We start from the raw sequence: 25,607 nt of genomic DNA, 5'->3' as shown, positions 1-25,607 counted from the left end.
CTGAGTTCAGCCACCGAGAATACGATCAGGTTCTACAAGTGGTAAATAATAAATAATTAAATTCCCACAGTTTGTATTTTCTGTGACCTATCTATAAGGTATATGATTGTGTGAATCACATTATCCTCCTAGATAAAATGATGTTTTATGGTATTTACGGTTCAGCCAATCATTGGATAATGTCATGTCTACACAAAATAATGGAGAAAGTTGTACGTCGTAATTCAACCAATGTAATCAGGGAAGATTCTTCTGACTGGGAAGAAATCACACATGGAGTTCCCCATGGCTCAATTTTAGGTCCGCCATTGTTCCTCTTATATGTAAACAAACATCGAGCTAATATGCAACAAGCATAATTAATTCTTTTTGCAGATGTGTCTTCCTGTAATCAATCCAAGCGCACAAACAGCAACAGAAGAAGCTCTAAAAATGTTTTTAACAGTGTCATCAACTAACTGGTTTTCTGCAAATACTCTCACTCTCAATTTTAGAAAGAGGCAACATATTCAGTTCTGCACATCTAGGGGTACTACACCAATGAGAAGTGTAACACACAGTGAGAAAATAATAGGTGTTGTGAACGGTTTAAATTTTTTAGGTCGATATTGATGAACATTTATACTCAAAAACCACATTTTGGAACTCCTAAAACAATTTAGTTGTGCCACATTTCGATTTAGAGTATTTGGAATACTTGGAGAGAGAGAAATCAGTAAATAGACATGTTTTGCATACTTTCAGTCAATGATGTCATATGGAATAAGTTTATACATAATTACCTTTTCTAGTTGTGGGTATACGTGTCCTTAATGTTGGACCCGTTTTAAATAACGCACGTAATTTTTAAAAAAGACGGTAATGAAAAAGAAGTTTTAATGTTGGCTAAGATAAGGGGGCCGTTTGAGTGTAAAAGCTTTCACCAACAAGACGTCGGATTGATAGCCAACATATGAGGAGTTTGACAGTTTGTTTTTTATTTTACTTTATTTTTAGTGGTTTTTAAGTTACCATTTGTAGTCCTTTAGTTTCAGCTTTTGATGATTTCCACTAGAATACCTTCTCCGATAAATTTCTTTCAGTGGCTTCCATATAGATTATTTCAATGGTGGTAGGAAACACGCAACATCCCTTCCACCAGTGTTACCGAAGTACACTCCTAGGTGGCATTTATTGGACGGTGCTGCTGGGAAAGGAACATGCTACCACGGACAAACCGTGAAACACAAGATTAGTTCACGCAGTTACCACATGCAGCGCTAGTAGTCACAGCATTTCTTTATCATCATTCGCCCGTGCTGCTCGGGCTGCATTTCGCCATATCCCGCGGCGGTGTGAATTTGTTCAGGGGGAAGCCTGTGCCGATATGCCGGTCGACGTGGTCACCTCGATGCCGGCGCGCTATCTAGCCAGGGCACCGCCACCGCAGCCGTCGTCGCCAGATGCGGAACAGCGGCGGTGGAGTGCCGAGATGATGAGCGGTCCTATAACATTAGTTGGGCCTGACAAGCGGCACAGCCAAGCAGTGCAGGTCAGTTTCAATTTTTCGAACATCCTCTTACTTTGCTATTTGCTGTGACACGTAAGCTCTCCTGCCTAACACAAATGCATTAGTAAACGTTGCAATTCCATTGTTACTCTCTTTTCTCACAGTACATGTATGTAAACTAATATTTGATTTCCTTTTATATTTCTGAATCCGGATTATAATATCGTTGATTAGATAAATTTCCGAGGTACACTGCAGCATCACAGCTACGATATCAGTAACTTTTCAGATAATTCGCTGGAATGATCCATTTCGTCATCACCAAAAAAAGCCTTTTGTTATAATTTATATCGGTTTCAAAACGATATTTTTGAGCTGTAAATCGCATAAGCTGTCTGAAAATTGCCAACCAAAGATAGTTGAGACACATGTTTTGGGCTCGAATCATTTCAGTAAAATGTAGTAAAAATTACGAATAAAGATTTGGTTGAGATGTGATATTTAGTATTATTTGAACATGCAGCAGAAGCAGTTCTGCATAGTATAAAACGTACTCGGCCAATAGAATACCTGCAAAAGTAGTAGAATTATGACCGTAATTATTTTGCGCCAAAATTTTCACAATGAGGTTGTCGCGCTCTCAAAAATATTATTTCGTTCATTGACGTAAGTTCCACTTCCTCTTTGCAGAGTCGTCGAGTATTTCAGCCCATTTATTAATATAAAATTTGAGAGCGGGAAATGTTTTCCGTACATCGTGTTTCCGCATTCAGTTGTGAGATACTTGTGTCGTAGTATAATGAAGCTGAATAGTAATTCTATAGGCTTGCGTTTTGAAACTTGCTGATGATTCTTGAACGCCTTAGAGAACGATAACGTCCATCGCATTATGTTGTGTGCAGTGGTTCAGGTGAGATAAAACTTGATAGGTAAGCAGAACAATGGATATTACCTTCGCGGGCAGACGAACAGTAGAATATTGTTGCTGTTTTGTAGTACTACATTGCAGTTGCTCCTCAGACCGCGCGAAAGATCATCGATAAAAGGGAGTAGTTTTATCAGAAACGTCCTTGACCTAATAAGAAAGCGCCAGTGTGACTGAGGTCTGTTGCTTCGTTTGCGTCAAGGCTAACAACTCTCTCTAGCTATGCAATCTGTATTGTTCAGTGTGAGTGGTAGTTCTGAACCCAACCTTTTGCGCAAGTATATTGGCAGTCCTATTGAAAAGAGCGTACCGTGATTTAGATTGGTATTTACCGCTCTTAACGTGGAGCCATTCTAAGTTCGTGTCTGACGGGAGGAGCCGTTTCATTCTTAGGTCGAACTCAGTTTCAGACTAGCTCAGTGGAACTGTCGAACGAAGTATCGAAGTTTATCTGCCATCTTACCCTACGCTCAAGAATTATGTTTGGGCTCTTAAAATTATTACAGCCAAAAATACACAAAGGAAGGGAGATTAGGATTCAGGTTCCAAGGTCATAATGAACAGCCAAACCTGGATCACCCGCCGGGGATTTGATTGAACATTACTCCTCGTGAATTCGAGTCCAATGTGCGGTGTTTCTCTTGAAACTGATGTTGACGTTCATTGTGGCTTTTATGAATTCATTGATATTGGACTTTTACGAAACACGATGAAACACCACATATCTGAAACTTCCGTAGTAATTTTTCTTTGTCCTTCTTATATTCGTACATATATTAGATTTTTCATAGCGCTGAAATACATTTCTCGTAAATAAGCTGGTTCGATTGACAATTCTGAATGGAGGACAGCGTTAATAAATTGCGCTTATAGAACAAAAGATCGAATTATTAAAAGTAAGCAATGACTATCGTTCAGTGATGGTACACTCCAAGCTCAGCAGTATCAGAGAATATTGTTATTTTCAGTCAATATGTTTAATAGTTTTATTTCTATGACTTTCAGTTAGTTTCAGATACTTAATATTCTTGAAATAAAATACGCAGAATTCATATGACGTTTTCTCTCACAAATCTCAGATCGATGTTTATTGCCTGTACGATACATACATAAATTTCTCTCCATCAATACGACGTAAAATGACTATTTCCACTGGCGTCCTACTAGTGAAGGATACTAAACATTTTCATTTCATGAACTACAGACTCGATTGCAAAGTTTTTAATTTCAACTATTTGTAATTATTGTAGTAAAGCAAAATGAGGCGGATCCATCTTCTCGCGGTCACTGACAGTCGGCTAAAACATTGTGTCGACCTGCACTGCAAAGCTTCACGTCCACAAATAAGTACGATGCCCGTTGTCACCATTCCGTCAACTCCGCGTGAAACAGAAAAGGAACAAAATTGTATGAAATTTGGAAATAAATCTAGTACAAATGGACTGAAATAAAATTTCATAAATATAAAAATGGTTCAAATGGCTCTGAGCACTATGGGACCTTAACATTTGAGGTCATCAGCCCCCTAGACTTAGAACTACTTAAACCTAACTAACCTAAGAACACCACATGCATTCATGCCCCAAGCAGGATTCGAACCTGCGACCGTAGCAGCAGCGCGGTTCGGGACTTAGGCGCCTAGAACCGCTCGGCCACAACGGCCGGCTCTCATAAATCAGTGTTGACGTCAATATTTGTAACACTAAATATGTCTTAGCCATTTCTCTCGGTCTGAATTTGGATTATTTTGCCAAGCTATTATTTGGTGTTGTAGTCTCCAAACGGCAGCTAGTGATTACCACGCTATTCTTTTTGACAGTATGTCTATAATTCGTTAACTCAGCTCTGAAAAGGATTAGAGAAGAAACCGGTCACAGCTTTTGCAAAAATGACGTGGTTGAAGAACTCACTAATGGACTATTTCTCCCAGTTAGTGGCGTACAACAGGGCAGGATGATTAATAACAGTAATTACGTTTATCATGCTTTTGTATAGCTCAGATTTTCTAAAATCCTCTTCGTTTCCTCGTTGCCGGCCAGGAGGCATCGTTTTGCGTCTTCAAATTTTCTTCCTCTTCGCTAACTTACTGCGCACTTACTGGACATCTTGCTGGGCAACGTGATTCTAACTTTAAGCAAACTGCCGAAGCTACTATCAGAATTACGAAAATCAGTCTGCGCTAAAAAATACTGAGGTTATATTAGGCAAACTAAACGTAGTTTGTGAATCTCAGATATAATCCAAGTAATCGTGTTTCTACCTGACAAAGGACTAATTTACAGGCCGTAAGGTTTCCATTCATTCACCACAACTTTCAAAGATTGCGAATTACTCTCAAAACTAGACACTGACACTTCACTTACCAGCTGCGCGGGAATAGTCGAGCCGCCGGCACGGTAGCTCAGCGTGTTCGGTCAGAGAGCTGGTTGCCCTTTGTAACAAAAATCTGAGTGAAACGATGAACAACGAACTTGAATGGATGTCACGTGTCGTCCGCAACGACGAAACACAACTATCGACACGTAAAAAAAAAAAAAAAAAAAAAAAAAAGTGGTCTAAGGCGCTGCAGTCATGGACTGTGCGGCTGGTCCCGGCGGAGGTTCGAGTCCTCCCTCGAGCATCGGTGTGTGTGTGTGTTTGTCCTTAGGATAATTTAGATTAAGTAGTGTGTAAGGTTAGAGGCTGATGACCTTAGTAGTTCAGACCCATAAGATTTCACACACATTTTTTTCTTCACTTACTGATCGCAATAATGAGAAAAAATGTGGAAAAAGTGTGGAAAAATTCAAATACCTATCATGAAAATTTTCACTCATCCCCCACACCCGGAGCACGATGCAGTATGAAAATGTGCTCTCATTTCTATGTTCAAGCATGGTCACCGACTAAATGTACTTGAGTATAAGATAACAGGTACGCACGCTGACGTCTAGTGTAGCCCTCTGTCGTGACACTCTCACGTAGAACAGGTCCACATCTAGTCTTGAAGCAAAATACGTGCTTGGCAGGACGGCAAGTGTTAATAAATAGAGGTTTTTGAAAGTTAAGGATTTCGCTCGTAATGTAGAACACTGCAAAAAAATGGTTCAAATGGCTCTGAGCACTATGGGACTCAACTGCTGTGGTCATCAGTCCACTAGAACTTAGAACTACGTAATCCTAACTAACCTAAGGACTTCACACACATCCATGCCCGAGGCAGGATTCGAACCTGCGACCGTAGCAGTCGCACGGTTCCAGTCTGCGCGCCTAGAACCGCGAGACCACCGCGGCCGGCGAACACTGCAAAATCCGAAGGGATCGTGACTTTAACATCTGCAGCTGCCATACAAATTTTCTTTTTCTATACTTTTCCGCAGATTTCCTGTAGTCTTTCGGTCTCATCCTTACCCTTTCCGAGTTTGTGCTCCGTCTCTATTGACGCCTTCGTTCACGGGAGGTTCACATTCTGTTCTGCATCCTTCCTTTCATTAGGTCAAAAAATGTCTTTAAGTTGGCCGACCCCATAGCTGCTGATCGCCCATTGGTTTCGTTGGTCGTCCATTCCTTCTTTTGAAGGAAAATCTTCTATTTCTTAAGTTTTGGATACCAGGTCATGTAATCTTGCTTTGCTGACTCCGAAGATAGTATGATTCATTCCAGCGAACTTTTTTCCTAGTTCGAATCACCTGTATCGTTCGCGTCAGAATGTGACTGGATGTGAGAGAGATGATCGTAACTATGGCATTGTTGGCAGGGAGGCCCCATGTGGGGCCACATCGGCGACTTGCGAGTCAATGATGATGATGATGGACACACAACACTTAGTCCCCTGCCGGGAGTAGCATGTTATTCGTCTTCTTAAACATATAAACAATGCATCTTCTTCGTTACGGAAAATATCAGGTTTTGGTGTCGAAAATGTCAGAAATGTGATATATTCTTGGGTAACGCGCCAGTGAGGCAAAACCGCGCATGTTGCACTGAATCGTGCAAGGACGTGTGGTGGCCATTCTAAAAGGTATTGCACACAGGTCTTGAGATCGTTGGGCATACTAACTACAGCCTAACAGTATTTGACTCCACGTGAATTTTGTTGTCAACAATCAGTCACAGTTCGAAAATCACCGTAACATTCATATGTTTAATACTGAAGGGACAAATGACTTAGCATGATTACTTTTTCAATCTTAGTGAGGGATGGAAAGGAGTTAGGTATTTAACCATAAAGATAGCATCTAGTCAGTGATGTAAAAAACTGAAAAACTGAAATCGTATCTGCTTGACTACACAAACTACGCCGCTGGAGAGTTTCTTCTGTAATCAACTGATTCTGACCTCTTCAAACCGAGGATCGAAATTATTATCCCGGTAATACGCACATAAGCAACATCTTCCACCTATTCCGCCACCTTCACCATCGTACAGACCTCTGATTTATCCTTGTCATCTGACATATTTTGTGGATATAACTGACGTTTCCCACCTGCACCACGTAGGTTGACTTGTATTTTTTAAAATCTCTGAAAGTACTTTCTACTCACCTGTAGCCCTCGTCAATATTTACAATGACTATCTCAGTACGATTTTTTCACTCTTTTTATTAGGCATATGATCGCCAGAGTCCCAGTTAGCTAATGTTAACAATAACAGTAATGAACTGTATTTATAGGTATCAAATGGTTCAAATGGCTCTGAGCACTATGGGACTCAACGGCTGTGGTTACCAGTCCCCTAGAACTTAGAACTACTTAAACCTAACTAACCTAAGGACATCACACACATCCATGCCCGAGGCAGGATTCGAACCTGCGACCGTAGCAATCGCACGGTTCCGGACTGTGCGCCTAGAACCGCGAGACCACCGCGGCCGGCTATAGGTATCATAGGGATATTGCGCCCATAGCTGATGCGCTATAGGCTGCCAGGTGTCTTACGTGGAACTGTCTAGTGCAGATTACTAATCAGGCGGGTATCTAGGATGGGAGGCGTGGCAGCAGGAGAAGGAGGGGTAATCACATTTTTATGATTAAACATTCTTTATATATTTTTTGTTATTAAAAGTCTTGGACGTCTGTGGCACGTTAAATGTTCGTGTGATGGTAAGTTGTATTTCTGTGTGTGCGGGAGTAGGGTGGGGGGGGGGGGGGGCTAGGGCAGTGACATCTCTTCCCCCAGCACTGAATCTGCGAGCAGCACCTGCAGTGAGTCCGCGTGTAGTGTATTATCATACCTTTGTTGCCGTTGTTGATGGTGGTGGCGGTAGCGAGGGGCAGCCTAAATTGAGTGAAAAAATGGGAAAGGGTTTGGAATGTAAACAGGGCATTTGCTTGAAATGCGGTGATCATAATTCATACCTGCCAAACACTATTTATTTATTTTTTATTTATTCGTTCAAATGTGTGTGAAATCTTATGGGACTTAACTGCTGAGGTCATCAGTCCCTAAGCTTACACACTACTTAACCTAAATTATCCTAAGGACAAACACACACACACACCCATGCCCGAGGGAGGACTCGAACCTCCGCCGGGACCAGCCGCACAGTCCATGACTGTAGCGCCCTAGACCGCTCGGCTAATCCCTCGCAGCTTTTTAATTATTTATTGTTCCGTGGGACCACATTAAGGAGAAGTCTCCATGGTCATGGAACGAGTCAATACATGAAATTATAACACGATTGTAGAAACAGATATAATGAAATATAAGAAACATATTCAGGCGGCAAGTCGTAAGTTTAAATAAAGAAAATCAACAATATAACACTGGAATTTGCTTAATTTTTTAACTCTTCCAGGAGCTCCTAGACAGAATAGGAGTGACCCGTGAGGAAACTCTTCAGTTTAGACTTAAAAGAGTTTGGGCTACTGCGAAGATTTTTGAGTTCTTGTGGTAGCTTATTGAAAATGGATGCAGCAGAATATTGCACTCCTTTCTGCACAAGAGACAAGGAAGTGCATTCCACATGCAGATTTGATTTCTGCCTAGTATTAACTGAGTGAAAGCTGCTAACTCTTGAGAATAAGCTAATATTGCTAACAACAAACGACATTAAAGAAAATATATACTCTGAGGGCAATGTCAAAATTCCCAGACTATTGAATAGGGGTCGACAAGAGGTTCTCGAACTTACACCACACTAAGACGAAAATATTGTCACACATTAACCAATGCTGAAATTGCTATAGGATAAATAGTTTGCCTTAAAAGTTCATGTGTCGAGAAAACTTGAAGAACTGCATAATGACCCGAAATAATGCGGAGAACGAACCTATCGTACCTTCAGATGCAGGGGATGTTATTAGAACCGAAAGAAACTTTTATCTTAGCAAGAAGAATAACACAAAAAAGTCGGTTAATAGAAAATATGGGTCATTTCAAAATTAGAAGAGACAAAGAAATAACTTATCAGACTTCCGGACGTGTATGGAGGAGGAACTCAAAACATGACGACAGTAACTGAAATACAAAATCGAATTAAAAAATTATCTAGACGTTACTTGTTGTGAAAAATAAAACAGAAGAGGGGGGGGGGGGGTGGGAGTGTCTGCTTCCCGTGCAAGAAGCCCTGGTCTCAGACCCTCGTCCTCCAATAAAATTTTCTAAATGCACCATTGTCTATCTTTTATTAAATTGTATTGTTTACACGTTCACTTTAATTTTTGTTTGAATTGTAATCAAGCAATTGTAAGAAAGACAAAATGTTGCAAAAAATGTCGAGCACCAACGCACATGCGTGTCAGCGACCTCGCTTACGTAGGTTTGTTGTTAAGGCGTCAGCCAAAAGACTGATTTGATGCAGCTGTGCAAGCCACTTCAGCTCCGAATTACTACTGCACCATTGAACCTTCTTGCTTTGTTCATCCCTTGGTCTCCTTCTACAATTTTTGCCTCCCCTCCCCCCTTCCAAAACTATTCGTTGATGCCGGCCGTTGTGGCCGAGCGGTTCTGGGTGCTTCAGTCCGGAGCCGCGCTGCTGCTACGATCCCAGGTTCGAATCCTGCCTCAGGCTTGGATGTGTGTGATGTCCTTACGTTAGTTAGGTTTAAGTAATTCTAAGTTCTAGGGGACTGATGACCTCAGATGTTAAGTCCCATGGTACTTAGAGCCATTTGAATTTTGTTCGTTGATGGCTCCGGGTTCGTCCTACCGACCGATCCCTACTCTTAGTCCAGTTGTACCATACATCCCTTTTTCCCCAATTCGATTTAGTACCTCCTCAGTGGTCACTCGAACTACCCACATAATCTTCAGCATTCTACAGTAGCACCGTTATTTCAAAAGCTTCTAATCTCTTCTGTTGTGAACAGTTTTTCTCTCACATTTCGCTTCCGTGAAAAGGCTATACGCCAGACAAATACCTTCACAAAACACTCCTTAACACTTAAATTTATATCCAGTATCAACAAATTTCTCTTTTTCAGAATATCTTTCCGCACTAAAGCCGGTTCGAATTTTATATCCTCTCTACTTCGGCCATTAGTTATTTTGTTATCCAAATAGCAAGGCTGGTCTACTTACTGCTTTTGGTATCTCGTTTCCTAATGTAATTATCTCCGGAGCTCGTTTGATCGTCGATGTCTTTTCACTGGCCAAGTACTGAGGTAACAATAAAGCGACTGATTCGAGAAACGCAGCCTTGTTGCGGGTGCGGGGGAGTGTCAGAAAGGTGGCCTTACCGGCCTGGTACAGATCTGGCAACGCGGCCGCCTTTCACCGTAGCGTAGCGGGCCGTCGCAGGCGGTCCGCTTTCTTTTTTGCGCTTATGACTCACCGCAAAGACTCCCCACTCCACGGCTGCAAGCGCTACCTTGCAAGCCCTCTGGAAGCCCTTATTACGCGAGGAACCTGTGCTCTAGGTTGGCTACTATATGGCACTTTTCCTTTAAATAAAAATAATATAATTTTTCTTGCGCTACCCCCTCTCCCCCCCGTCTGCTTACAAAAAGGTTCATCTTCGGAATTAAATGAATAGAGTATAGATGATTATAGGTACAACGACTAAGAACTCCCCTCAGTGTTAATCAGCCACAGCTTAGGGGCAAGAAACAACATACCCCCTCTCCTATTTGGTTTCATTCCTCTTCCGTTGCATTTATTTCCAGTACTCAACTGGCAGAACTCAGAAGCCTTTGGTGAAATACAATATTTTCTTCGGCACACGCACGTGGGAACCTACAATACTACAGCGTAGGGTGACCAGATTTCCAGAATCGAAATATGGGACCGAAATTAGACGTTGAAATGAATGTAAATCTTGTGGAAACTTTTGTTAATACTATATCTGCACATTAGATTTGTGTTAAAATGCTTGGTTAATGCTAAAGGTGCATAGATAATCCTACCATTTTGTTAAAATTCGCGCTGAAAGATATGCCGACACGGTAGCTCAGCGTGTTCGGTCAGAGAGCTGGCTAGCCTCTGCAATAAAAAAAAAAAAAAAAAACTGGATGAAAATATCGACAACGAACTTCAACGGATGTCATGTGACGTCCGCTACGACGAAATACAACGAACCACTAAAAAAAAAAAGAAAAAATAAAAAAATGGTCAGAGTGACGGACTGCCGTCCTAAGAGCCCCGGGTTCGATTCCCGTCTGGGTCGGGGATTTTCTCCGCTCAGGGACTGGTTGTTGTGTTGTCTTCATCATCATTTCATCCCCATCCGGCGCGCAGGTCGCCCAATGTGGCGTCGACTGTAATAAGACCTGCACCAATGCGGCCGGACCTGCCCCGTAAGGGGCCTCCCGGCCAATGACGCCAAACGCTTCTTTCCACTTTAATGTAACGAAGTGTTTAAGTAGGGTAGAAAATGATTAATATGGATACTTATGTTTCACTCTCAGTTGGCCTGGAAGTTTCGCTCTGGATTGTTTCTGAAAAATGTTTTTTTTTTGTTATATTTTGCAGCAGTTTGATATTTTCAAACGAAATTTTATAAAAATCAGCACATGAAGTATCCAGAAAATGAATATTAGCTATAGGTATTTTCTTAACAGCTTACACACTAAACCTCTTGTTTTCATCAGTTCATAAAGTATTAGTGATTGAGAACACCCTTCCTGCAGTAGCAATAGTTCCACGCAGAGCTAGCACAAAAGCAGTAATGAGCTACAAATTGTTGCGGCAGTTATCTTGAGATGTAATGAAATTGAAAATGTTAGTCCTCATTCAGTTTGGTTTAATCAAAGAGCGTATTTTCTTTATTCTTTGTGTATAACCACATTTGTTCCCTATTTGGTTATTCGACCCGTTTAAAACCACACTATTCATAAACCGTATTTCTCTTTTTTTTTCACCTCTCTGTGGGTCTTCGTCCTTGGTGGTCCATCTCGTCAAACCCTTGCTAGTGCCCTGTAGGTAAGCAAACTTTACCATTGGTATATGTTCCCCTAGCACTTCAATTCTTCTCCCAAATTTTATTTCACTGCTTCCTCGCCATAAATTGTGAGAAGTTGCAACCCCGCCTTACACCCTTCTTGGACTTATACATCTTTAGCTTCCATTTCCATTAATTTTGATTTTCTATGGGATCCACCTCGAGCAAACACAAACATAAGTAATAAGCTTTTATTATTTGCATTTGTGTTTCATGCGATGTTGCGGTTCATACGCTTGCTTATGTACGTGCTTTAGCCTTGATGTATTGCTAACATGTTATTGTCGAAGAAATTTCTCCAGGTCCAAAAATGCTAGAAAGGTATCCTCGTTGTTCTTTGTTCCATTAGTAAGAGCAGCACTAACAGCCAAACAGACCTCCGGTAATTTTCACTCCCAGCATTTGTAACGGTGCGAAGTGTAAATTATCCTGCAGTTTTATATGCAATACCCTCTGTAAAATATCTACCAACAGGCAGAAGTCACGTTTCTAAAGATTGAACCGTGTATACAGAGCGTTGCCAACGAACTGTTCGTAGAGACGCCCAGTGATAAGGTGCATGTGAAACGTGTCACGCCATAGTACAAACTAGGAGCCTCTTCTTTCACCATTTCCATTAAACATAAAAAAATCGGTCCGAACAGGCCACGAAAACGCTGAAGATCCGGACGGTCACCCATCTAATTGTTAACCAAGCCCGACAGCGCTTAACGGCGGTGATCTACCTGGAGTCGGGTGTTACCACTGCGGCAAGGCTATTGACACATTAAATATAACCTTTGCGGCAAATTGCGATTCTTTTGTCCTGAATGTTGCGTGCCTTTGTGGAAACAGCTAACGAAATAAACGATGTAATGGCATCTTGTCTCCAGCGTGTAATGAAATTACTCTCCACCATGCTCTATTAGAAACTGCAGTTACCAGCGGTCGTTCATGTAAAAGGGTAGACATCTAAAGCGGATAGTGTGACGTACATATTGTTCAGAGCGGAACGGCATTATTTCAGTTTTCAGTATCTCCGCAGTTCTGTCCAGCTATGCGTTAGCGCAGTAGACATGCGCCAGCAAAGCGCCGATAACCGCTTCGCTATCAGGAAGCCACTTCCAGGCTTCCTGTGCGTTTCTAGGAGTTGGCACAGTGCTCTGTGCGGGATATTTCCCAACGCTTTTCTGTGTAAATATGGGTATGGCAGATCGGGGATCTGCAGACATCAGTGAATGGAGCGAAAAGAAGATCCAATAACTAATACAACGGAAGGTACCCTCTGCCATGCACTTCACAGCGATTTGAAGAGTATGCGCGTAGAACTCAATGTCTAGTATGTCTCAGAGGGCCGTTGCTGATATGTTACCATTATGCGTTAATGACTTAGCGGACAGTATTAGCTGCAATCTCAATTTTCTCAGATGACGCAGTTTTCTATCTGGAAATTCTCTTTGGTGAAATACACATTCCTGTCCAGTTAAATCTCGACATAATATTCTGACACAAAGACTACCTGTTGGTTAGGTGCCGAAGTTGTGCGCTTCACGAAATGTAAAAGTGCATTTCTTTGAGTACAACATTAATAAATCATAGGTATTCATTCGTGTCAGACGAACGTTTGGTAGTAATGGTTTGTAGGTATGAGAAGGGGAACGACCATATATCCTCAGCTGTAGGCATAATGAATGGCAATCCATGGTTCATTGGTAGGTTACTAGGAAACTGCAATTAGTCAGCAATAGAAGAAATGCATAAAACACTTACGCAGTTCATACTTGAATATTGCTCAAATGTATCGACGGACGGTTGACAATTTTGTTTGACTGACAGAGTACATCAGATACGTTGTGAAATCTGTCCTGGCAGCCACTCGAATAAAACTGTCACAAATTTCGCGATAACCAGCTTTGAAAACGTCAACAACAGTCTTTCAGAGAAGAAAATACGAATATTCTTTACCTTCCTACATATCTAACCCGTAGAAATCGTGGAAATAAAATTGTGCAAATAACAGTGACACAAAATCACTCATTTTTAGCACGCTCCAACAGCGAAAGTACGCGAATAATGATTTTTGTGGACTCTGCCCGTGATTGATTAGTTACGGGTTGCAGAGTAAAGCTGAGGAAATCCCGAAAACAGTAAGAAATTAAGGAGATCGGATTTGGACAAGTTGAAGGAAAAATCCAGACTTCAGAGTGGCAAAGTGAGCGTTTCGCGACTGAAAAGGGCAAAGGGAATGCGAGAGAAAATGATATATCGTTTCTTTGAGAGATGAAACAATGATGAAAGCAGAAAAAACCGTGCAAAAAGACAAGACCAAATAGAAATTTGTGGCAAGCACCTTTTACTAAATTTGGTGCTGTAATAGTAGATTTCTTTTGAGAAGGAATGCTCACTTTACATGTACCAGTGCAGCTTGCTTCGGCTGTTTGTTTTATTCTGCTTCAAAGATAGCAGAATTGCTTCACTTTATCCATAAATTGGCCCCAATTATTTCTGTTACTGCTAAATGCTGTGTTATTTCTTCGTTTACCTCTGAATCCATATTCTGTACCTGTAGTGTTTTCAATAACTCAGCAGGTTCTCTAATGCTTCACTTCCACAGAGAACAGCAATGCAATCAGCGAATATGATCGTTGATGTCCATTCACCTTAAATGTTTGTACCTGAACCCTTCATTTATTTCCGTCGTTGCTTCTTAGATCCTAAAGTAAGACGGAAAAAAGTACATTCCTGCCTTGCATCATATTAATCCGAGCTCTTCCCTTTTGGTCTTACATACCCATTGTTATTTATGGTTCGTGCACATTTTACGTATTACCTACCAAATCTGTCTACTTTTTGCCTCTTTTTTCGTGAGATACAAGTCGGAGAAAGCAATATGTTGCTTGAATCTTGTAGGACCCTATGTTTTCCAAATCTGAACATTAAAGCATGTTCTGCTGAACAACGCCTCTCTTGTAGCGTCTGCCACTGAAGGTGGGTGTGCATCTTCGCGATCAGGTCAGAAGAAGATGTTAGTTTTGTAAGAATAAAACTGTCGAATGTAACGTAAATTTTCATGACAAATGCTTTGCAGAGTTTAGTGCATAATGATATTATGATTTAGATCCCTTACAAACACTATGTGGTCAAATGAATCCGGATACCTGGCTGAAAATCACTTACAAGTTCGTGGCTCCCTCCATCGGTAATGCTGGAATTCAGTATGGTGTTAGCCCACCCTTAACCTTGATGACAGCTTCCACTCTCGCACGCATACGTTCAATCAGGTGCTAGATTGGGAAATGGCTGCCCATTCTTCACAGAGTGCTGCACTGAGGAGAGGTATCGATGTTGGTCGGTGAGGCCTGGCACGAAGTCGGTGTTCCAAAACATCCCAGAGGTGGTCTATAGGTTTCTGTGCAGGCCAGTCCATTGCAGGGATGTTATTGTCGTGCATTATGAACAAGTGCTCGATCGTGTTGAAAGATGCAATCGCCATCTTCGAATTGCTCTTCAACAGTGGGAAGCAAGAAGGTGTTTAAAACATCAATGTAGGCCTGTGCTGTTCTAGTGTCACGCAAAACAACAAGAGGTGCAAGCCCCATCCATGAAAAACACGATCACACCATAACACCACCGCCTCCGAATTTTACTGTTGGCACTACACACGCTAGCAAATGACGTTCACCGGGCATTCGCCATAACCACACCCTGCCATCGGATCGCCACATTGTGTACTGTGATTCGTCACTCCACACAACATTTTTCCACTGTTCAATCGTCCAATGTTTGCAATCCTTACACCAAGCGAGGCGTCGTGTGGCATTTACTGGCGTGATATGTGACTTGTGAGCAGCCGCTCGAACATTAAATCAAAGTTTTCTCACTTACCGCCTAACTGTCTTAGTACTTGCAGTGGATCCTAATGCAGTCTGGAATTCCTGTGTGATGGTCTGGACAGGTGTCTGCCTATTACGCATTAGGGTGCTCTTCAACTGTTGGCGGTCTCTATCAGTCAACAAACGAGGTCAGCCTGTTCGCTTTTGTGCTGTTTTTTCTACTTCACTATCGCATCGGAAACAGTTGGTGTTTAGGAGTGTGGAAATCTTGCATACAGATGCGTGACACAAGTGACACCCGATCACGTCCGTGAGTTCCGTGGAGGGCCCCATTCTGCTCTGTCACGATGTCTACTGACTACAGAGGTCGCTGATATGAGAGTACGTGGCAATAGGTGGCAGCACAATGCACCTAATATGAAAAACGTTTGTTTTTGGGATGCCCGGATACTTTTGATCACATAGTGTATCAGATATGATTGCTTAATAGTTCATAGTTTTTAATAATAAAAACTAATTATCTAATTCTTCATAATAAACACCGATAAGCGTAAAATATGATTTATTTTGAATATTCCTGTTCCAAGTAGTGTACAACTTTATGCGCCCTTGGGGTCAATGTCGACTCACTGAAAAAAAAAAAAAACACCCTTTTGCAATTCACAACTACAAGTTACTGTTAAAGCTGTTGTCTACGGCCACTAATAAATAACATTTGTAAAAATCATAAAAATCAGTGTTGAAAAAAGTTCTAAGCATGTATGCGTGAAGCTCTCCTTATGCACACTCATAGATACGTAATGGTTTTGACTGATTCCAGCAATCGTATAACCACACAAGCGGTCTTTCCGCATTTTTTTACGTGCAGTACGTTATATCTTTCTATGCCGAAGGCCGGCTGTCAACCTCTCGTCTTCTGCTGATAAACTTAACTTTTCAAGGTCCCCCATAGGTAGAAGTCAAGAGGTGTAAGTTCTGGACCATGCTGGGTGCTCAACAGCTCTTCATTGTCCACATAGATTTTCATCCAATTAGGTTTGACGTCTCTGTGGTAGTGAGGCGGAGCGCCATATTATTGTAGGTAAAATCTTTCATCCCAAGCACATCTCGGATGGCAGGTAAAATCGATGTTTGCTGTATATGAAGATACCTCACCAGTTACGGTACCTTCAAAGAAGAACGGGCCAATCAGACCACGCGATGACAGACAACGCCACACTTGAACATGAAGATTTTCAGGAGATCAGTACACGTAAATGTGGCGATTTACAGTACCGTTCAGTTTGAACTATGCCTCGTCAGACCAGATTACCATCTCTGCAAACCATTCATCCTCGAGAATCGTGACTTCAAACCACTCGCCGTACTCCATCCTTCTATACAGGTCGGCCTCGTTCACAGCGTGCTGTGATCTCAGATTGTTCACTTTCCACTTTGCAGCCTTCATAATTAGTCTACGTTTGATCGGCTTACCCGACTTTCACGTGCACCCTACTTCACAGATTTTTTAGATGATCTAGGAAAATGTTGCAACACAGCAGCGCTGGAAGCTGGACTTGTTGATGTTTTTGGTGAGTCAGACCTGTCCTTATGCACATCCTGAACAGTGCCGTCAGCTTAAAATTTATCGCTAGTACGGAAAATTGTTGTACGTGTTGGTGGCTGAGTTGCCTACACATTCCGCCATTGCTGTTGTGCCTCCATTTTTTCCTACTTCCAATACCACTTCAATACGGTGTAGCATTGCTCAGGCGACAATCTTACTTCATTCATTGCTGCACTGACATCTGGAAAACGTGCACCAAGATCAGCTGAGAAAACAATGGACTACGCTCCCGCGCAAAATTGCAACGATATGTCATTTTGTCCCAAAGATGTTAACTATCAAAGAATGTCTACATTTTTCTGGGCCCGTCAGTAGTAGTGTGGCATCACAGGGAGCGCTGAACAGCGTGTCATAGCCTCTTTATGTATAATCTCTCCCTTCGATGAAAACTTGATTTTCCCTCTTAGTGTCGGTGTAGAGCACTTTGAGATAAGAAAGTTTTCGCGGTCTGGGATACTGAATGGCACATCCTCAGTACCCTGAAAAAGCTGCTTGTTATCAAGGAGACAACGAATGTGTAGCGCCCATCCATGAGAGCCACTCGCAAGGACTCTGTTGTCCTTTGCTGTCTCCGCAACGGCCATACTTGGCAAACACATGGTCACCTCCTTCGTCACGAGGATCCACCTTGGTGTCGCTGTGGCACCCACATAACTGTTGTCCACCAATGGACTGCCCAATTTCATCCACTCTGTGATGAAATGTTAACCTTCCCAAAACCCTACCTACGGTGTTGGGCGACCATGCGTGAATGGCTGATTTAGTTTTACGTTTTATTCGTTAGGGTGATTCTTATCATACCATCTAAGGTTGGGTGTCTGGCCTCCTCTACCAGGCCACCAACCTCCCTCCCTTTTACCTCTTCATCACTTTTACTTTGGATTTTGTTTGCCTTGTTGTTCGCCTACAACTACATACATACTCCGCAATCCACCATACGGCGCGTGGCGGAGGGTACCTCGTACCACAACTAGCATCTTCTCTCCATGTTCCACTCCCAAACAGAACGAGGGAAAAATGACTGCCTATATGCCTCTGTACGAGTCCTAATTTATCTTATCTTATCTTTGTGGTTTTCCCGCGAAATGTAAGTTGGCGGCAGTAAAATTGTACTACAGTCAGCCTCAAATGCTGGTTCTCTAAATTTCCTCATTAGCGATTCACGAAAAGAACGCCTCCTTTACTCTAGAGACTCCCACCCGAGTTACTGAAGCATTTCCGTAACACTCGCGTGATGAGCAAACGTACCAGTAACAAATCTCTGAATTTCTGCTCGAGCGGTACTCAAGAATAGGTCGTATTAGTTTTTTATAAGCGGTCTTCTTTACTGATGAACCACATCTTCCCAAAATTCTACCAATGAACCGAAGACGACTATCCATCTTCCCGACAACTGCCATTACATGCTTGTCCCACTTCATGTCGCTCTGCATAGTTACGCCCAAATATTTAATCGACGTGACTGTGTCAAGCGCTACACTACTAATGGAGTATTCAAACATTACAGGATACTTTTCCTATTCATCTACATTAATTTAGATTTATATGTATTTAGAATTAGCTGTCATTCTTTACACCAATCACAAGTCCTGTCCAAGTCATCTTGTATCCTCGTACAGTCACTCGCCCGACGACATCTTCCCGTACACCAAAGCATCATCAGCAAACAGCCGCACATTGCCATGCACCCTATCCAAAATATCATTTATGTAGATAGAAAACAAGAGCGGACCTACCACACTTCCCTGGGGCACTCCAGATGATACCCTCACCTCCGATGAACACTCACCATCAAGGACAACGTAATGGGTTCGTCTTTTCCCTGTGTGTTCTTCTCGCCTTGTATTTTAGGCTGGCGAGTTTAGTATGTTGCAGAGTGGCTGGCGCACCATTTTTATCTTTGTGATCAGCCAGCCCAAGCCATCTGCTTTATGATTTTAATACTTTCCTCTAACCTTTTCTTGTACGTTTCCCCCTTTGGTCCGCTTCTTTCGTTTTATCTTTCGGTGTGCTTCCCCGTTAGTTTTACCCCCTTTACCTACCCAACTCCTTTGTTTTTAGTTGTTTTACGAAAGCTTATTTACAATTTGTACAGAAACCAGGTGGCAGTTACAAGAGTCGAGGGACATGAAAGGGAAGCAGTGGTTGGGAAGGGAGTGAGACAGGGTTGTAGCCACTTCCCGATGTTATTCAATCTGTATATTGAGCAAGCAGTAAAGGAAACAAAAGAAAAATTCGGAGTAGGTATTAAAATCCACGGAGAAGAAATAAAAACTTTGAGGTTCGCCGATGACACTGTAATTCTGTCAGAGACAGCAAAGTACTTGGAAGAGCAGTTGAACGGAATGGACAGTGTCTTGAAAGGAGGATATAAGATGAACATCAATAAAAGCAAAACGAGGCTAATGGAATGTAGTCGAATTAAGTTAGGTGATGCTGAGGGAATTAGATTAGGAAATGAGACACTTAAAGTAGTAAAGGAGTTTTGCTATTTGGGGAGCAAAATAACTGACGATGGTCGAAGTAGAGAGGATATAAAATGTAGACTGGCAATGGCAAGGAAAGCGTTTCTGAAGAAGAGAAATTTGTTAACATCGATAATAGATTTAAGTGTCAGGAAGTCGTTTCTGAAAGTATTTGTATGGAGTGTAGCCATGTATGGAAGTGAAACGTGGACGATAAATAGTTTGGACAAAAGAGAATAGAAGCTTTCGAAATGTGGTGCTACAGAAGAATGCTGAAGATTAGATGGGTAGATTACATAACTAATGAGGAGGTATTGAATAGAATTGGGGAGAAGAGGAGTTTGTGGCATAACTTGACAAGAAGAAGGGACCGGTTGGTAGGACATGTTCTGAGGCATAAAGGGATCACATATTTAGCATTGGAGGGCAGCGTGGAGGGTAAAAATCGTAGAGGGAGACCAAGAGATGAATACACTAACAAGGGAACCTCCCCATCGCACCCCCCTCAGATTTAGTTATAAGTTGGCACAGTGGATAGGCCTTGAAAAACTGAACATACATCAATCAAGAAAACAGGAAGAAGTTGTGTGGAACTATGAAAAAAATAAGCAAAATATACAAACTGAGTAGTCCATGTGCAAGATATGCAACATCAATGATAGCCTGAGCTCAGGAGCGTTGTGGTCCCGTGGTTAGCGTGAGCAGCTGCGGAACGAGATGTCCTTGGTTCGAGTCTTCCCTGGAGTGAAAATTTTACATTCCTTATTTTCGCAAAGTTATGATCTGCCCGTTCGTTCATAGACGTCTCTGTTCACTGTAATAAGTTTAGTGTCTGTGTTTTGCGACCGCACCGCAAAACCGTGCGATTAGTAGATGAAAGGACTTGCCTCTCCAATGGGAACCGAAAACATTTGATGGCAAGGTCATAGGTCAACCGATTCTCCACAGGAAAACACGTCTAATATATTCTATACGACACTGGCGACGGCATGTGCGTCACATGACAGGAATATGTTGTCGACCCATCTAACTTGTACACTTGGCGAATGGGTAAAAAGATTCATCTACCTTGCCCCATTTTGGTTTTCTTGTGGATGTGATAATCACTCCCAAAAAAGTGATTACGACTGACGGACGGAGAGATAATAACTGTCTGAAAATAAAAAAAATAAACTTTACACTCGAGGGAAGACTTGAACCAAGGACCTCCCATTCCGCAGCTGCTCACACTAACCACGGGTCCACGGCGCTCCTGAGACCACACTGTCCTTGATGATGCCTATGTTGCGCATGGACTACTGTTTGTATATTTTGCTTATTTTTTCATAGTTCCACACAACTTCTTCCTGTTGTCTCGATTGATCTGTGTTCAGTGTTTCAAGGCCTATCCACTGTGGCAACTTATAACTAAATCTCAGGGAGGGTGCGATGGGGAGGTTCCCTCGTAAGCAGATTCAGAAGGATGTGGGTTGCAGTACGTACTGGGAGATGAAGAAGCTTGCACATGATAGAGTAGCATGGAGAGCTGCATCAAACCAGTCTCAAGACTGAAGACCACAACAACAACAAATGGTTCAAATGGCTCTGAGCACTATGGGACTTAACTTCTAAGGTCAATGGCTCTGAGCACTATGGGACTTAACAGCTGAGGTCATCAATCCCCTAGAACTTAGAACTACTTAAACCTAACTAACCTAAGGACACCACACACATCCATGCCCGAGGCAGGATTCGAACCTGCGACCGTTGCGGTCGCGCGGTTCCAGACTGTAGCGCCTAGAACCGCTCGGGCACTTCGGCCGGCCAACAACAACAAGCTTGAGACTTGTTTGCTTGTGTAAAAAGGGACGGATTACCGTGTACTTTGACCCATTATACCCCCAACCAAACTAAGAGCGCCTTCTGCTGTTGCAGGTGAAGGTGTACCGCACGTCGCTGGAGCACTTCGCGGTGGTGTTCCCGCAGAAGAAGGTGTGCCGGCCGCTGGGGGTGGTGAACCTGCGGCACGCGACCGTGTCCCGGCCAGAGGGCGCGCCGCTCGCCTTCAGCGTCCGCCACAAGGGCTGCGACGCGGCCGATGCGAGCCTCACGTTCGTGGCGGCGACGGCGCGGGACCTGGACTCGTGGCTGGAGGCGTTCAGCCCCGCCGCCCCCTCGTCTCCCAGTGCAGCGGCCGCCGCAGCCCCCTGCCCCTTGCCTGCCGTCGCCGAGGACGAGGAGCTGTAGTCCGCCCGAGACATCACCACACACTACCTGCACTACTCTCGCCCCGGTGCCCATCTGCCTGCAGCCTGCTCACGGCTCGAGAGTCTGCGGAGGTCGTACGTGTAGTTACGTGCGCGGGGATGCCCCGGAGAACTCTCTATCGCACGTGAAAGAGTCGTCGTACAACTGATTTCCCTTTCGTTTAGCCCTTCTGTGTCGCACGAAAAGAGTGGATCTGTGGCAGAGGGAAGGTAGCTTATGCGAACTGTAGTGAGCCACTCACTTATTGCATTCCTGAGTGTAGGGACCGAGATCCGCAACAAATACACAGGCCAGAGTATTTGGCAAAGTGTGTAGCTTGCTACAAATTTTTGCTGCAGTCTTGCTAAATGGGATATTGTGTCAGGGACACAAAAAAAGGGCACAGGATATGCAAATTTCTGCAGGAATAATATAATAACTGCAGATTATATCAGACTAAGAAGAGTGAGCAGTTATTTTACAATGTGAAATTGATGTAATAACAGGGCCACAGACAATATGCCCATCATGATCGAAAATTAAAGGAATATACAGGCTGCACCAAAAAATCAGACAAGCTTTAGGGATAGGTTACTTACTCCAAAACAAGGATAAAAGTCTAGTAAACATGGACTCTAAAAAGCATACCTTAAGAACACCGAGCATTTGTTCAGTAGATGAGATGTGTTTACACTAGTGAAGATGAACAAATGCTCACAGCTTTAATGTATCCATTTTAGAACCCATATTTATTAGACATTTTCTAATTAAGGAACCTGTCCCACTTTTTTGGTGTACACTGGATATACTCCCATCAGGTAATGTCTTATTGGGTACTATTACAGTGTAAATTTCACCAGTGAGATGGTATCTGACTAACTTTCCATACTGTCCATTTGATGAACCACTTAATGGCAGAAACACAAAGAAAATGAACTGTTATCTGATACTGTATCAAAAAAATTTCAGTACAAAAAATGGTTCAAATGGTTCTGAGCACTATGGGACTTAACTTCTGAGGACATCAGTCCCCTAGAACTTAGAACTACTTAAACCTAACTAACCTAATGACATCACACACATCCATGCCTGAGTGAGGATTCAAACCTGCGCTGTAGCGGTCTCAGTACAAAAATGGTTATTTTTATCCGATATTCCTAGTATGTCTCCAAATTTCTGTAAACTGTTCCATTCTCATTGTACAAATAATCATAGACCTTTGTTACATGGTCATCAAAGGAACACCAAAACTAAACTTAATTCGCATTTAACTCAACTCAAGAAATGGTAAATACCAAAAATGTTACTGTGGCACTGGAAAACACAGCAAGGGAAAGATTCATGACCTGTATTTCTGTAGTTCTGGCAAGGTAATTCCTATATACATGGTCCTATTGTTCACTCTGTCCCCTACCTCAGGAATGCTCTGAACTGACCTTTTACGAAGTGCTGCGACAAAATAATCTGAAGGTGGTACAAGGCAGAGCCTATCTCATTGTTAGTGCAGCAGAGAGGTAGTTACTTCAAATTTCACAATAAGACAAAAATGCTGCAAGTACCTACTGAAGGAGGTTGTAAACTGATTCAAGTGTTTATCAAAGATGTGTGCTTCCATACTGAACTGCATTTGAAACACTGTTCATTTCATTGAGATAAGATTATGTGGATGACATATCTTACAAATGTGTCTAATGTATCTTGAATTCTGTATAAGGTTCTGAGCAAATGTTTGTCATTCTCGCTCACTATAGTACATTGTAATATAATCTTATAGCTTCATCCAATTTTTGTGATGTGCAAGTTCCAGATCTTTGAATATTGAACTTGGCATGTTAGCACCGACAATGGTTTCCCCCTTTAACTCTTTAGTTGACATTCATTATTAATACCCACCAATAGAAGTGAAATGATATATTTCTTGAAAACCTTTCACAATTTCTGACAGTAATTTTGAAACAATATGTCTGTGAGTTATTCAGATGAGACCAAATTCCAATCTCATCATCATTTTGCTACTGTAACATTTGAATTACTTGTGGAGTCCCCAGCATTTTTCAAATAAAACCTTACAGCAGTGTTAAAAGTTATTTCTGTCAAATGCAAGTTCTCGTTAAACAATGCAGTTAATATGTAACTCTTTGTGCTGACTACGACCAAACCAATAGTAACTCTGAATGTAGTGTTTCATTTTGTATAAAATACTCTTGGTACACTAAGTTAAATAGTAAAATGATCTATATACTATACATGTATCAGTCAGTACTGTTTATTTTGGAGGTCACTTTTTCATAGATTATACAAAAAGAAATGTATATAGCATATATATGAGGAGACTAATTTTATAGTTGAAACTCTCCCGACCAAAACAGGTATGTTTTCTATAGGAACAATATTTTCTGTAAATTTTCGACCAATGTAGGTACATTTCTACATGACTGATGTTTTCTCTCTACTAACTTGAGTATATAGGAAGGGTATAGTTATTGTATTGTACCTAAACAAATTCTGTAGGTTGATCACAGGCATGTTCCTCTGTAAGGCTTCAGACTTATATTCGAAGGTGAATTCAAGTTACGTTGACAATGCATAAATTGTATAAATTTAATTTGTATGCTATTGGGATGCAACAGAATATCTGATGCTTTCTCACTAATACATATACACTTTTGAACTTCAGTGCATTTAAGTAATTTTTACAATTTTTTGTAATTTATATTCAGCAATTTTCCACTATCATTTGTGTTTAATGCAGTACTTCATTGCTGTGATTTGTACTGTTTTAGTTTATTAGCACTTCACATGAATACAAACATGTGGTCTGTCTGTGATAATTATTTTTATAGATTATTTATCATTATTTTGAAGTAGTTTTGATATTTCATGTGTCTGTAGCAATCCTCAATGGGCTGTCTTTCTTTGTGGTGTACGGAAATTCTTGTATTGCTTGTATTAACGTCATCAGTATTTGATTTTTGACTGTTATGTGTGAGAGTTATTTCTGCCACTGAAAGTTAAAATTTTGTTAAATTTATGCCAAAGACTATTTTTGTTGTTTATTTATTGACTTCACTGTGTGTTTTGACCTTTAGCAGTCAACTTTTTACTTCAGTGAACACTTGAATGTGTGATTGTTTGTGTAATGTGAATTTTATGGTGTATGTCTTATGTATGTGAAAACTTGTGCTTTTTATTGTGTAATATATGTATCTGTTTGTCATTAAATCTGTATCAAAAACAATTATGTTTTCATTAAACTTTAAATACAGGACTGGAATTCAAATATATGAAAAAATTTAATTGATAACATTTTGTACCTCTGTCCATTCCAAAAGAATCACTATTATTGGATAGCACTGCAAAATGATGTAATTATAATACAGCTGAGATACAGTTTTGTGTACAATTCAAACTGATAAATGTATATAATGGTTTTCTTATTTTTAAAACTAATATTAAAGTAATAATTTCTTTTGAGTTTTCTGTTTTTGCTATTTTTGTGCCTGATTTGGTGTCAGTTTCAGAAAATCAAACAGTTAAAATAATTAAAAGGAAACTTAATAATCATGCAACAGAATTAATATGGCTGACTATGAATACAATAGAAAGAGCAGACAACTTCACCCAACTTACCAAATACAGTTTGTAGAAATGTATTTTGCGGTTAAACAGCACTGAGTGCATTCTCTAACGAGAACTCATATTATCATACACAATGACCTTGTCACT

At 41.5% G+C, this 25,607-nt stretch overlaps 2 protein-coding genes across 2 annotated transcripts in view; one reads left to right on the top strand and one right to left on the bottom strand.

Moving 5' to 3' along the window:
• The window catches only part of LOC126281210 (germ cell nuclear acidic protein-like), a 190,863-nt gene extending 189,194 nt beyond the window's left edge, over nt 1–1,669 (bottom strand). The window contains exons 1-2 of the mRNA XM_049979947.1: nt 1,563–1,669; nt 1,249–1,484 (exon numbers count right to left, since the gene is read on the bottom strand). The gene's annotated coding sequence lies outside the window, so the exon portion shown is untranslated. The remainder of the gene's footprint in view (nt 1–1,248; nt 1,485–1,562) is intronic.
• LOC126281212 (uncharacterized) lies at nt 1,316–25,155 on the top strand. The gene is made up of 2 exons (XM_049979949.1): nt 1,316–1,531; nt 21,570–25,155. Exons 1-2 carry the CDS (start codon nt 1,367–1,369, stop codon nt 21,879–21,881), a joined length of 477 nt encoding a protein of 158 aa, XP_049835906.1. The 5' UTR covers nt 1,316–1,366; the 3' UTR covers nt 21,882–25,155.
• The last annotated feature ends 452 nt before the right edge of the window (nt 25,156–25,607 follow it).

Source organism: Schistocerca gregaria, chromosome 7 (genome assembly GCF_023897955.1).
Source record: "Schistocerca gregaria isolate iqSchGreg1 chromosome 7, iqSchGreg1.2, whole genome shotgun sequence".
Lineage (NCBI taxonomy): Eukaryota > Metazoa > Arthropoda > Insecta > Orthoptera > Acrididae > Schistocerca > Schistocerca gregaria.
Note: the sequence above shows the minus strand (reverse complement) of the source record. Positions and strands in the feature narration are given on the sequence as shown.

Bases quoted from the DNA above. Each gene is read 5' to 3' on its own strand.
- LOC126281212 (XM_049979949.1), top strand. From the start codon at position 1,367: ATGCCGGTCGACGTGGTCACCTCGATGCCGGCGCGCTATCTAGCCAGG. The intron at 1,532-21,569 runs GTCAGTTTCAAT...CTGCTGTTGCAG, and splicing joins GGCACAGCCAAGCAGTGCAG to GTGAAGGTGTACCGCACGTC.